Raw genomic sequence first — 13,014 nt, 5'->3', positions numbered from 1 at the left:
TTCCAGTTAAAACGCGTATAGTGTGAACTGAGCCATTGGGAAACATGGGCATTACTTTTAAAATCCTTTCAGTTATCACTGAGAGAAACTGATTAAGTGTAAATGGGGCTTAAATGTAATTATCTTTAATACTGGCAGACAGCACCAACTGCCATGTGTAGCCACACCCCCTAACAATGTGATAGGCTAAAAGGTTGTGTTTTATATAGATATACATACATACATACATACATACATACAGAGGGAGATACTGATTGCTTGGCAGTTGGATACAGCTGTTATTTCCCACAATGCAACAAGGCTCACAGACAGGCCCAAGGTCCTGACATCACACCGTGGGAGGGGTTTCACCACAATATCAGCCACACAGACCCTCCCTGATGATCTATTCAATAAAAGGTAAAGATTTCTCATGGGAATAGGGGTATTGGCTACTGATTGGGATGAAGTTTAATCCTTGGTTACATTTCATCCTTAAGAGGCGGGAATGGGGTGATGGGAGTAAACATCATGGCAAGCCTGCCTCTTCCTGTCTGGAAATTTGACTTAAATTTAAAGGGAACCAGAGATGAACTATTCACACAAAATAAACATATCAGTTGATAGCTTGTAAAGAATAAATGCGCTACCTGATAATTTCGCCACTCTGGTGTGCCTTTTTGAGTGTTTTTTATCCATTATTGCTCCAGAAAATATCCAATATGGCCGCCGGCTCATATCCCTTCTGCTTCCGGGGTATGAGTTGTTCTGCATGTGCTGTCTAGGCTATATGAGACTATAGACAAGCAGGGCTGCTGCAGCCTTTCATCTGTCTGCTTTCAACTTGATTATTCTGGTATGCTGTGTGGCTGCCTATAGGAAGTGTCTCTCATAGAAATGAAACTGCATACAGTAGATAATGACTGGCTGCACACTGCACACAGATACACTGTCTGTTTCAGAGCTTCTTTCTCGGCAGCAGCAGCCCCTCCCATGTCAACAGCTCTGAGTAGGAAATCTGAGCTAGGAGGGGGCAGGCTTGGGCTTGAAAAGACTCTACAGAAGAGTGACTCAGCTATAATGATTCCAGGTCAAACCTCGACTGAATCAGTCGGTGGATTCTTATCACAGTTGATAACAGATAGATTAGACTGAGAAGAGTAAAACTAAAAGCATGATAGGTGTTTACTGTCATGTTCCCACTGATAAATGTAATAAAATACATGAGGGTACTTCGTCTCTGGTTCTCTTTAAAGTCATATTTTCAGTGATTATGGGAATCGGCAGTAATGGAGAGGAACGGAAAACACATGGCGGTATGTGGACCCAGCATGAACGTACCTCTGTGCTTACCTTAAAGGGAACCTGAAGTGAATAAGATATGAAGGCTAACCTATATATTAATTTTTAAACCATGCACATTCCTGGCTTGCCTGCTGATCCTCTCCCTCTATAGCCCCTGAACAAGCATGCAGATCAGATATTTCTGACAAGATTGACTGCATGCTTGTTTCAGATGTGTGATTTACACACTACTGATGCATGAAAGATCAGCAGGGCTGCCAGGCAACTGATATTGCTTAAAAAGAAATAAATATGCCAGCCTTCATATGCCATTCACTCCATGTTCCTTTTAAAGGGAAAGTGCAAGCTGAAAAAAAAATCTACTTACCTCGGGCTTTCTCCAGCCCCTGGCAGCCTGTGTCCCTCGCTACAGCTCCAGCCGGGGGTCCTGGGTCCCCTCCATTGCAGATGCCTACCTCGCCAGGTCAGCATCTCCTGAGTGCGCGAACACGCTCACATGGCTTGGAGTGTTTTGTACAGGCGCAGAAGTACTGCGTCTGCGCAGAACACTCCAGATCAGGTGGACGCGATCACGACCGGCAGACAAAGACGATGCAGACCTGTCGAGGTTGGCAACTGCAATGGAGGAGGGCCCCGGGTCACCGGCTGGCAGCAGAACTGTAGTGAGGGACACATAGGCTGCCAGGGTTTGGAGGAAGCCCCAAGTAAGTAAATTTTATTTTTTTTAATCTTCCAGCTCGCACCTTTTTAAGTAGCTTTGCCTTTGGTGTCAAGTATTCTTTGAACCTCCTTTCATTGGTTGGCTATGGCAGTCCTCCAGCCACTAGCTAGACTGCAGTGTAACATTAGGAGAATAAGATGGAATCACTGTTGTCCTCTTATTCCCGTTATTTCTTCTTATGTAATTGTGTTGGGTTTCCCTTTTAGCTCAGGAGCAATAACACAAATGGGACATGGCTTCTATTCAAGAGGGGCCTAGGACCCTTTTTGACAGCTAGATTTTCCCTTCTTGGTTTGTGGTGTCTTATTATTAACATTACGCCTGTGCTATAATAGCTTAGTAAGAATTGCAGGTGAGCAGAGCCAGGTATACTATTTTCAAGCAGGAAGCAAAAGCTAGCAAATCAGAGCTGTTAGCCAGCACTGGTAAGTAAGTACAGCTGTCACATGATTTGTTGTGATTTGCCAGCTGCTGTTTCTGCTTTCTGGGTGTCCTTTGCTCATTGTTGTAACTTTCAGCAATGTTGTTTTCCACGCATAGCTTCTCTGAAAGCGCCCATGGCTCTTTTTTTTCCTTTAAATACTTCCTGCGATTGTGATGTGATGCTGAGCAGAAGGGAAGCCATACTGACCTCACAGAAGAGCTGAGGGTTCTGATTGAAGAGCTGTGAGCTGGGGAGCAGAAACACAAATCTTTACCAGAGTGTATATGACATATATATATATATATATATATATATATATATATATATATATATATATATATATATATATATATATATATATATATATATATATATATATATATATATATATATATATATATATATATATATATATACAGACTATATGTCTGTCTGTGTACATAAATAGCAGGCTGTGGGAATGGGCTAAGGTGGGAGGTAGAGATGTGAGCTAGGACCTGGGATTCTGAAAAGGGAACCATGTTGGGGAGCTCTGGAGCCCGTCGATCAGACGCTATGGTTTTGGCCATAAGGCTGCATAGTATGAGGTAAAATGCTGCAGAAGTGGTAATGCTGCGTAGTATGAGGGAAAATGCTGCAGAGATGGTAAGGCTGCATAGTATGAGGGAAAATGCTGCAGAGGCAGTAAGGATGCTTAGTATGAGGGGAAAATGCTGCAGAGGTGGTAAGGCTGCATAGTATGAGGGGAAAATGCTGCAGAGATGGTAAGGCTGCGTAGTATGAGGGAAAATGCTGCAGAGATGGTAAGGCTGCATAGTATGAGGGAAAATGCTGCAGAGATGGTAAGGCTGCATAGTATGAGGGAAAATGCTGCAGAGGTGGTAAGGCTGCATTATATGAAGGGAAAATGCTGCAGAGGTGGTAAGGCTGCATTATATGAAGGGAAAATGCTGCAGAAGTGGTAAGGCTGCATAGTATGAGGGAAAATGCTGCAGAGGGGTTAAAGAGACTCTGAAACCTAATAAAATACTTATTTACCTTCTACTTATGTTCAGCAATATCGGCAGTCCTGAAACGCCGCAGTCCCGCGACAGAACGGTGCCTCTATACCCCCCAAATCCTGGGGCAAAAATCCATGACTTTCAAAGCCATGGATTTTGCTGCCTGGGGAGGCAGAGCTTAGTGCTGTAGCTCTGCCTTTACTGAAGTCAATCTCTGTGCGGATCAGCAGAGATTGACTACAGTAGAGGCAGAGCTACAGCGCTATGCTCTGCCTCTTTCCAGAAGCGCTCCCTGATTTAACAACCCCCCCCCCCCCCCCGGGATTTCGGGGGTATAGAGGCATCGTTCTGCCGCGGGATGAGGGAAAATGCTGGTAAGGCTGCATAGTATGAGGTAAATGCGCTATATAAATACTAAAAATAATAAATGCTGCAGAAGTAGTAAGGCTGCATAGTATGGGGGAAAATGCTGCAGAGGTGTTAAGGTTGCGTAGTATGTGGGGGAAAAGTTGCAGAGGTGGTAAGGCTGCATAGTATGAGGGAAAAGGCTGCAGAGGTGGCAAGGCTGCATAGTATGAGGAAAACTTGCAGAGGTGGTAAGGCTGCATAGTATGAGGAGAAAATGCTGCAGAGGTGGTAAGGCTGCATAGTATGAGGAGAAAATGCTGCAGAGGTGGTAAGGCTGCATAGTATCAGGGAAAATGATGCACAGGTGGTATTGCTGCGTAGTATGTGGGGGAAATGCTGCAGAGGTGGTAAGGCTGAATAGTATGAGGGGAAAATGCTGTAGAGGTGGTAAGGCTGTGTAGTATGAGGGGAAAATGCTGCAGAGGTGGTAAGGCTGCATAGTATGAGGGAAAATTGTGCAGAAGTGGTAAGCAGGGATGAGCTCACGAGTCATTACGAGTAGCTAGCTATTAAAATTCATGATTCTAATGAGGCGTAATTGTTCCAGGTGTGCGGCTGGGAGAGAGGGTGTATCACACAGCCTTGCACGCATCCAATGGGACGCGTTCCACGACTCAGTACCGCACACTTCCTTCTTCCGGCCAAAGAAGTGCGCGGTACTGAGTCATAGAACGTGTCCTTTTGGACGTGTGCGAGGCTGTGTGATACGCATAGAAGCAGCACGCAGCTGGGTAATTAACCCCCTCTCTCCCAGCCACACACCTACAGCAATTACGCCTCATTAGAATCACAAATTCGAGTAGCTAACTACTCGTAATGACTCGTGAGCTCACCACTAGTGTTAAGATTGCATAGTATGAGGGATATGTTGCAGAGGTGATAAGGCGAAGTAGTACGTGGGGAAAATGCTGCAGAGGTGTTAGAGAGACTCCATGCAGAAAATAAAAATCGGCGCTGCTGTAGTGAGTTTTATATTTACCTCCGGAGTCTCGTCCCACGAAGCCGCCCCAAAGACCCTGCATCACTAGACCACCGCTTGGCCCCGCCTCCCCTCTCTCATTCAAGAAAAAATACCAAGCTATTTACTGCAGTAAATAGCTTGGCAGTTTTTCTCAGAGGAGAGAAGCCTTATCACTTCTGTAGCATTTCCCCTTATACTATGCAACCTTACCACCTCCGCAGCATTGTTCCTCATACTATGTAGCCTTCGAAGTAGGTCATTTCAGGTTTTAACCCCCGCTTTGCCTGTCTGGCGCGCCGCTGTGTGTGTGTGTGTGTGTGTGTGTGTGTGTGTGTGTGCGTGCGTGCGTGCGTGCGTGTGTGTGTGTGTGTGTGTGCGTGTGTGCGTGCGTGCGTGCGTGATTAGGGGCTCGCCAGACCTGACTCGAACTCAGAGGAGAGATAGCAATTAATGCTGCCCGGAAATTGTGTGGCTGCCCCTACGACAAAATGATGGGCAGCGTACATCCATAGATGCTTCAGCCTTACTGCCTCCGCAGCATTTTCCCCACATACTATGCAGCCTTACCACGTCTGCAGCATTTTCCCTCATACTAACTATGCAGCCTTACCTAACTTTTCATTACAGCAGCACTGACAGATTTTTATTTTCTGTATGGAGGTCCTCTTTCAGGTTGTATAGTATGAGGGAAATGCTGCAGAGGAGGTAAGCCTGTACACAGTGTGGGTTGTGTGCTGCAGAAGCGGTAAGACTGCACAGTATGCAGAGGAAGTGCTGCCCAAGTTGGTAAGGCTGTATAGTGTACGGATGGAGTACTGTACATCATGTGGGGCTGGTGCATGAGGTGGCAATGCTGCACAACATGTAGGGAGCATGCTACAGAAGCAATAAGGCTGCATATTTATGCAGAGGAAGTGTTGCGTGAGGTCAGGCTTCAGAGTTGTTTCATACTGGGCCAAGGCAACGAAAGTCTATGGGGACTTTCATACCGACGCGGTACAGCGCGATGTGACAGAAGTGACGTTTTTGCAGACATCTGGGTTACAGTACGGTTCTGCGGCAATGTGCAGCGGACTGGAAGTCATGTAAGTGTATAGCGACGAGCGTGTGTGAAAACCCACTGCAAATTTTATGCGTAGCGCATGCACGGAAGCGTATTTTTAGCAGTACGCTTCCGCACACATGATCGAGTTGGCCACAGGAAGTAAGTCACTTCTTGCTCGGTCGGCTGCCGGGCAGGAATTACCGCGTACAATTGCACTTTGCAGTTGCTGGTACAGCCCCCGGGACGCACCGCTTACGCCAAACCCCAGTGTGACCCCGGCCTAGGGTGAATGACTGGGGCTGGTTCTGCACTACCTGGCGCAGACAGCTCCTTGCATCAGAATGAATGAGTCCAACCTGTACGTGTCGAAAGAACGCATAAACAAGTACATCGTCAAGGTAGCATCCTCTGATAACAGGTGTATGGAGTTGTAAAGCAATTAGGTTAAAAGTACAAACCAGTTATGTCTCCTTGTCTATATTTTTACTGTGGAAAATACACTCGTTTGACATGTATTTTCATTTGTGTGTTTACTACTGTCATGTGGTTGTATAAAAGCCAGTGTAATCTTCCATTTACACGATTAGTGTAATCTTCCATTCACACGATGCACGTGGTGTAAAAGCTAGTGTAATCTTCCACTAACACAATACACGGCCCCACGTGCTCTGCCTGCCACACCCTCTTTTTTATGCTTTAATCACCTGCATTTTTTGCACTTGTCTGGGACTTTTATACTCTGGAACAGTGTGAAGTCCAGATTGGTATTGAGGCTGTAAAGCCGTGTCAGTGTGTCATGTGATCAGCCCATAGTAGCCATTGATAGCATTTTGGATGCGGGTTGTGTAAACTGGGACATTTTTGTCAGTATGATGAGCATGTTGTTAATTTTTATGTACACTATAGTATCTTTCCATTGATTGCTGATTTTTTGTTGTCCACCGCCTACAACTGCTAAACTAAAACATATATATTTTTTGTTCTGAAATCTTCTCTCCAGTCAGTTGTTTTTCTTAGATCAAGGGCTTGTTTTTACCTGTGCAATAAATCCCTTTTTAATATAACCGGTGTAAGGCCCAGATTCTGGCCACTTCCCCAGCAACCGACTGGTATGGCTATAGGCTGCACTATTATCAGAGAGATGGTCTTTGCCCTACCCTCTTTGCAGCTTGGACAAGGAAATCCTGCAATATTGGGAGCAGCAGTGGCCCCACCCACTGGCTGCCTTGACACAATTGCTGTGGGTCATGTGATCAAATATATGATGTGAATTTTAGCTGCAAAGGCCTCAGATCACACAGAAACACTTTCAAAGCACACCTGAACGGAGAGGAGCATGGAGGCAGCCATATTTTTTCCTTTTGAACAATACCAGTTGCCTGGCAGTCCTGCTGATCTTCCTGGGTGCAGGAGTGGTTGAATCGCACACCTGAGACATGCATGCATCAAATCCAGTCACACTTCAGTCAGAGCTCCTGATCTGCAGGCTTGTTCAGGGTGTATGGCCAAAAGTATTGCAGGCAGAGTATCAGCAGGACAGCCAGGCAACTGGTATGGTTTAGAAGGAAATGTTGCAGCCTCCACTCACTCCAGGTGTCCTTTAAGTAGAAGTGCACTACAATGGTATTCCCGGGTCAAGTAAGTGTTCCAGATTTGTCAGTATTTACAAGCAAGGTCCTGGGGACTCGCACTCTCAGGAGATCATGGAAAGGCATTCAAATTGTCTTCGTCAAACACTTTTATGTATGATAAATGATGGCTTATGATAACATTGCATCTTCCTCGTATTTCTCACAAGTGAAAAAAAAGATTTTCTTTGTGTTTGTAATGCCTGCATTCCTTCCTTGCAGGGACCCGTATGCAGATCCATACTATGACATAGAGATGGAGAGGTACTGGCGAGGCGGTCAGTACGAGAATTTCCGCGTCCAATACACGGAGGCGGAGCCGTATCGCTACCGAGTAAGTGAATGGGCGGTATGTCCAGTATTCAGCTAGAATGGCTTCTGTGATGAATGGTGCTATGCTGTGTCTCTGAACGCCAGTTCACACTGCGAGACATCTCTGGTATTTAGTGATGCGTTACAGTTTTGGGAAATGTGGCCTCCATCTTGTGCCGGCTGGCTTTGCAAACACTCCTGCTGAAGGTTTTTTTGGTGGTGCCAACAATTGATTTGACATCCATAGGAGTCAGTTGAAATTCTCCCCATGACAGGTAGTCAGGAAATTTAGCAGATTTGTTATTCCCAGGGGCGTTTCTAGCCCGAAATATCAGTGGCACATGCACCAGATCTATTCTGGGGTGTTCCAGTTATCCCCCAGGCAGAGGCAGCTGTGAATACTCAATGACAGGCATGCTAGGAGCTATGGTGCATCAATCGGGGGTATGCTGGGTGTTGTGGTGCATCTATGTGGGCATAATAGGTGCTGTGGTGCCATGCTGGGCGCTGTGATGCCTTTATGGGGTTATGCTGGGAGTTGTGGTTCCTCAATGGGAGGCCCATGGGGAGGGGTCCACTAGAAGGTCAGGGAATGCTATGAGGGAACTACCAGCCCGCCCAGCAAAAAGCCAGACTAGCAGCACAGAAGCCAGGTAACTGTCTAGTTATGTTTAAAGGGAACCAGAGCTAACCTAAAGAAAAGATTCTATACATACCTGGGGCTTCCTCCAGCCCCATACGCACGGATCGCTCCCATGCCGCCGTCCACTGCTGCCTTCATCTACGAGAACCGGCTCCCGTCAGTGACATCATCGGAGCCGGGCTACGCTGGAGAAGTGCGCCCTCTACGTATCTCTCCATACACTGCTGCAGAGATACACAAAGAGCGCACCTCTGCTACGCTAGACTGGCTCCGATTGACGGCAGAGCGGGGAGCCGGTTCTCGTAGTTGCGGACAGCGGTGGATGGCGGCGTGGGAGCGTTCCGTGCGTATGGGGCGGGAGGAAGCCCCAGGTATGTATAGAATATTTTCTTTAGGTTAGCTCTGGTTCTCTTTAAGTGACACTGCCTATTTATGTGATATGCTGCATTTTTGTTTTGTTTTTATTTGCATTAACCCCCTTGCCGTTCCAATTCTGTCGGGAAGGGGGCGGCGCAGCACTTTTTTTTTTTTTTTTTTTTTTTTTTTTATAATGTAGCTAGCCTAGTGCACATGATAGCCGCTGACAAGCGGCATCCTCCTTGCTACTTCGATCGCCGCCGGCGATCTTTGCAAGCAGGAAATTCTGTTCAGAACGGGATTTCCTGCTTGGCTTCCCCCGTCTCCATGGCGACGGGGAGGGATGACGTCATGGACGTCGGGACATCCATGCGCTGGGGGGGGGGGGGGGGGGGGGGGGGCGCGGCGCTGCAGGTAGCGGCGAATCTGCGGCGATCGGGATATGCACGCAGCTAGCAAAGTGCTAGCTGCGTGCAATAAAAAATTTTGAAAGTCGGTCCAGCGGGGCCTGAGAAATCCTCCTGCGCAGGTTACCCTGAGCTGAGCTCGGGATAACCGGCAAGGAGGTTAATGGAGAGGGCTTTATCCAACCTTTTTCTGGGCAGGCCTACTTAGACTGCTAAGGTCATGTTAATTTGGCTCCACCCATGGCCACAACCACATTCTGGTGTATCGCGGCACCCATTGTCTGGCTGGAGTGCCCAAAAGTGCTCCGGATCTCTGAGGATCCTAGCAACGCCCCTGGTTATTCCTCTCTCTAGTTAAAACAATTTATTGTATTTTACAATGGTAATGTTACACACCAGCATGTTTTAAAGTAGACCTGTAACTAGTAGCGTAGATAAGAAGCAGTGGGCCCCAGTGTGAGTTTCATATTACGCGGTGCAGTGGGGTAGGGTGGAGCCGGTGGCGATCAGATTTAGTCTGAGGCTTAGATCTGAAAAGGATGCAGCGCCATCTAGTGGCAGCTAGTTTTACTATTTCCGACATTGCACCTATGAAGGAACATAGGAGTGGAAAAGGTTGAAATTGCTAAACTTTGGTGGTGATGAAATACTTATTTTGCGCTCTTCCAATCAGCCTGGGAAGTACTTAAGTATATTGAAAATAGAGGAATAGCGCTTAGTTCTAATTAGGGGTGGGACTCTATACACACGTTTATCTCATGTTACGTGAAGGCATGGAAGGACCGGCTCTCCTATGGTCTCTCTTTCTTCCAGCAGGACAGAGAGCGTGACCGGGACAGAGACAGACAGAGGGACAGAGACCGCGACAGAGACAGAGAGCGTCGCCAGCGAGAGAGAGAGCGTGAACGGGAGCGCGAGAAAGAACGCCAGAAGAGGAAGGATGAGTGGGAGAGAGACCGGAACAAGAGGGATGAGAAGGAGCGCCAGAGAGAGAAAGAAAAGGAGAAAGAAAAAGAGAAGAAAGTGCGCTCTCCTCTGCTACCGAGGTCAGTCTCCTTCCGTGTGTCGTGTCCATCCTTAGGCCACATGACTGCTTTCACCACAGCAAATCATGGTTGTGGTTTTTTTTGCTCATCAGGTTATTAAAAGGAACCGGAGGTGTGAGACCTATGAAAGCTGCCATATTTATTTCCTTTTACACAATACCAGTTGCCTGGCAGTCCTGCTGAGCTTTCTGGTCAGTAGGGTCTATATATCACACACCTGAAACAAGCATGCAGCTAATCTTGTCAGATTTGTCATAGACCTCTTATCAGCATATGCTTGTTCAAGGTCTCCGGCTAAATGTATTAGAAGCAGAGGATCAGCAGGACAGCCGGGAAAAGTGCATGGCTTAAAAGGAAATAAACATGTCCGCCTCCATATCCCCCTCACCTCGTGTTCCCTTTAAGTGTTCTTGACCAGCTCTCTTAGAAATACTGCTTTGCCTGGCTGTAATCTTGTTCCAGATGCGTGACTCGGAGAAACTACAGAAACCAGGACTGACTCAGAAGAAGCATGCAGATCAGGTGTTCTGACCCGCAGCAGACCCTGCTGACTGCATACTGTTCCAGGCATGTGACTCAGAAACTGCTGAATCCACAACTGACTCAGCAGAAGTGTGCAGATCAGATGTTCTGGCTCAAAAGAGACTGCTGGCTGCATGCTTGTTCCAAGAAGTTACTGAAACCAGTATTGACCCAGAAGTATGCAGATCAGGTGTTCTGACTCACAACAGACTCTGCTGGCTGCATGCTTGTTCCAGATGTGGCTCAGAGAAGCTACTGAAACCAGAACTGACCCAAAACACGTATGCAGATCAGGTGTGAGATTACTCCCTCAATTTTCTCACTTCAGGTCTTTTAAAGTGTGTTTAAAGTCAATCTTTACTACATCTTGAAGTAACAGACATGCTTTGCACAGGCTTTTACCTCTGGTTATTCTTTCCTATAGCAGATTTTTACTGTTTTGTTGTTTGCATGGAAGCGGCCATCTTGCTGGTGATGTCGGCACTGTGCACAGAGCAACTACCTCATCATGTCTTCTGACAGGCTTGTACACACCTCCAAACAATCTTCCAAACTTGGTCTGGTGGAAGATAAGTTGGGCGTGTGTACAGCTGGCAAACCACAAGACCACCAACTGGTAACAGGTAGAGATGATCAGAGATGCAGATACTTCAGAGTTTGTGCAAATTTTTATGCAAATATATGCAGTTTGAAAACAGACCAATCATATCATTGATCATCCCTATTAACAGGTGGTTTGCCCGATCCATCCAGTGGGTCAACCTGCACAACTATTTTGCATATTTGCCATGTGTGTTCTAGTTGTTTGAACAAGTTTTTTGTTTTTGAATGTGGACATGTTTTGCAGTTAGTCTTTTCGCTTGCGCACGCAGTATTTTGCTGAGCTGGTTGGCGTGTGCTTATGTACTTGTGCTGGTTGGTTATGTTGTGCCTTTGGCTGTGCATTATGTTGGACGTGTGTATATGAGCCTTGAGATAGGCAGCTGCTTATCACTTCTTTGTTGTCCATCCAGTCCTTGAGTTTTTCATTCATTTTCATAGCCTCAGAGGTTCGCTATAAACCCTAATTGCATATTTACATCCTTGCAGGCCATTGACAAATGCCAATCTGCTTTTCTGTGCATTGTTTGCATTTTATTCAAAAACTTTTTTTTTTCCTCTGAAGCATTGTGTACTTTTCAGGTTCTTAAAATGGGGCCTTGATTTATGCATGATACTTTCCATTAGGGCCCTTTTTCACCTGCAATCGCTAGCGTTCACGCTGAACGCTAGCGATTGCTGAATCGCAAAACCGGCGATTCCCCCGACGTTTGCGGCCGCGATTTTGCTATGCTATGCACTGCATAGCAAAATCGCGGCAATTATCGCTCCGTCGCACGTACGCGTTCCCGACAAAAGCGAATCTCGGTAATGGAAATGACCTACCGCGATTCCTATGTTAAAAAGCAAACCGTAGCGATTGTAAAATCGCTAGCGGTTTGCGGTTTTGCGATTCAGCCAGCGCTGGTGGAAAAGGGCCCTCAGGGATGGTCAATGACTATGCAACAGTTTCTGGCTTGCAACCTAGGACTGGGCTAATCCATTTCAGGAGGAAGTGAATGTGATTAGCCCAATTGCAGGCTGCCTCATCGGAGTGCATAGCATCTGTGATTGACCCAGCATGCACTTTGTGTTGGGGACTGTCGCTGGTGGACAGGAAGTTGCACATTTCGGAGGTGTGTTCTACACCAGACACGCTGCTTCCTGTAGAGATTTATCACTCGGAAATGCATCACTGCACAGATGTACTAACAAGCGTTCAAACAACCTGTCCATGACATACTGATACAGTAATGTGGGAGGGCTTTCTCGCTGGCAAGGGGACAGTTTTTCAATGAGCTATACCTATTTAAAGAAGCCCAGATAGGGTTAATTCAGTGTAATGACCCAGTTGGGTAGATGAGTAATGGTGTGTACACACATGAAAGATTAATGAAAAATCTTAGACCAACTTTACCCCCCTCAGTGTAGTATGAGAGCCATACTCTACACAGTCTATTCTATAGAGCTGCACTCCCCATCAGATAAAATCTTTGCAAGATGCTGGACACATTCAAAAGATCATTATCTGCAAAAGATCCATTCCTGCAAAATGCATTCATAGTCTATGATATCTGCAGATCCTCATGCACACCTTGTTTCACAGACATTCGTCTGCATATCTGACAATCATCTGCAGATCTGAAGATCCATCCTGGTGGATCTGATCTGCAGAT

At 46.4% G+C, this 13,014-nt stretch overlaps 1 protein-coding gene across 1 annotated transcript in view; it reads left to right on the top strand.

Moving 5' to 3' along the window:
• The window catches only part of ZC3H18 (zinc finger CCCH-type containing 18), a 223,538-nt gene that overhangs the window by 73,563 nt on the left and 136,961 nt on the right, over positions 1-13,014 (top strand). Inside the window, exons 8-9 of the mRNA XM_068260368.1 lie at positions 7,695-7,806; positions 10,008-10,237. Coding sequence (XP_068116469.1) covers positions 7,695-7,806; positions 10,008-10,237 — 342 coding nt within the window. The remainder of the gene's footprint in view (positions 1-7,694; positions 7,807-10,007; positions 10,238-13,014) is intronic.

Source organism: Hyperolius riggenbachi, chromosome 11 (genome assembly GCF_040937935.1).
Source record: "Hyperolius riggenbachi isolate aHypRig1 chromosome 11, aHypRig1.pri, whole genome shotgun sequence".
In the NCBI taxonomy this organism is placed as follows: domain Eukaryota; kingdom Metazoa; phylum Chordata; class Amphibia; order Anura; family Hyperoliidae; genus Hyperolius; species Hyperolius riggenbachi.
Note: the sequence above shows the minus strand (reverse complement) of the source record. Positions and strands in the feature narration are given on the sequence as shown.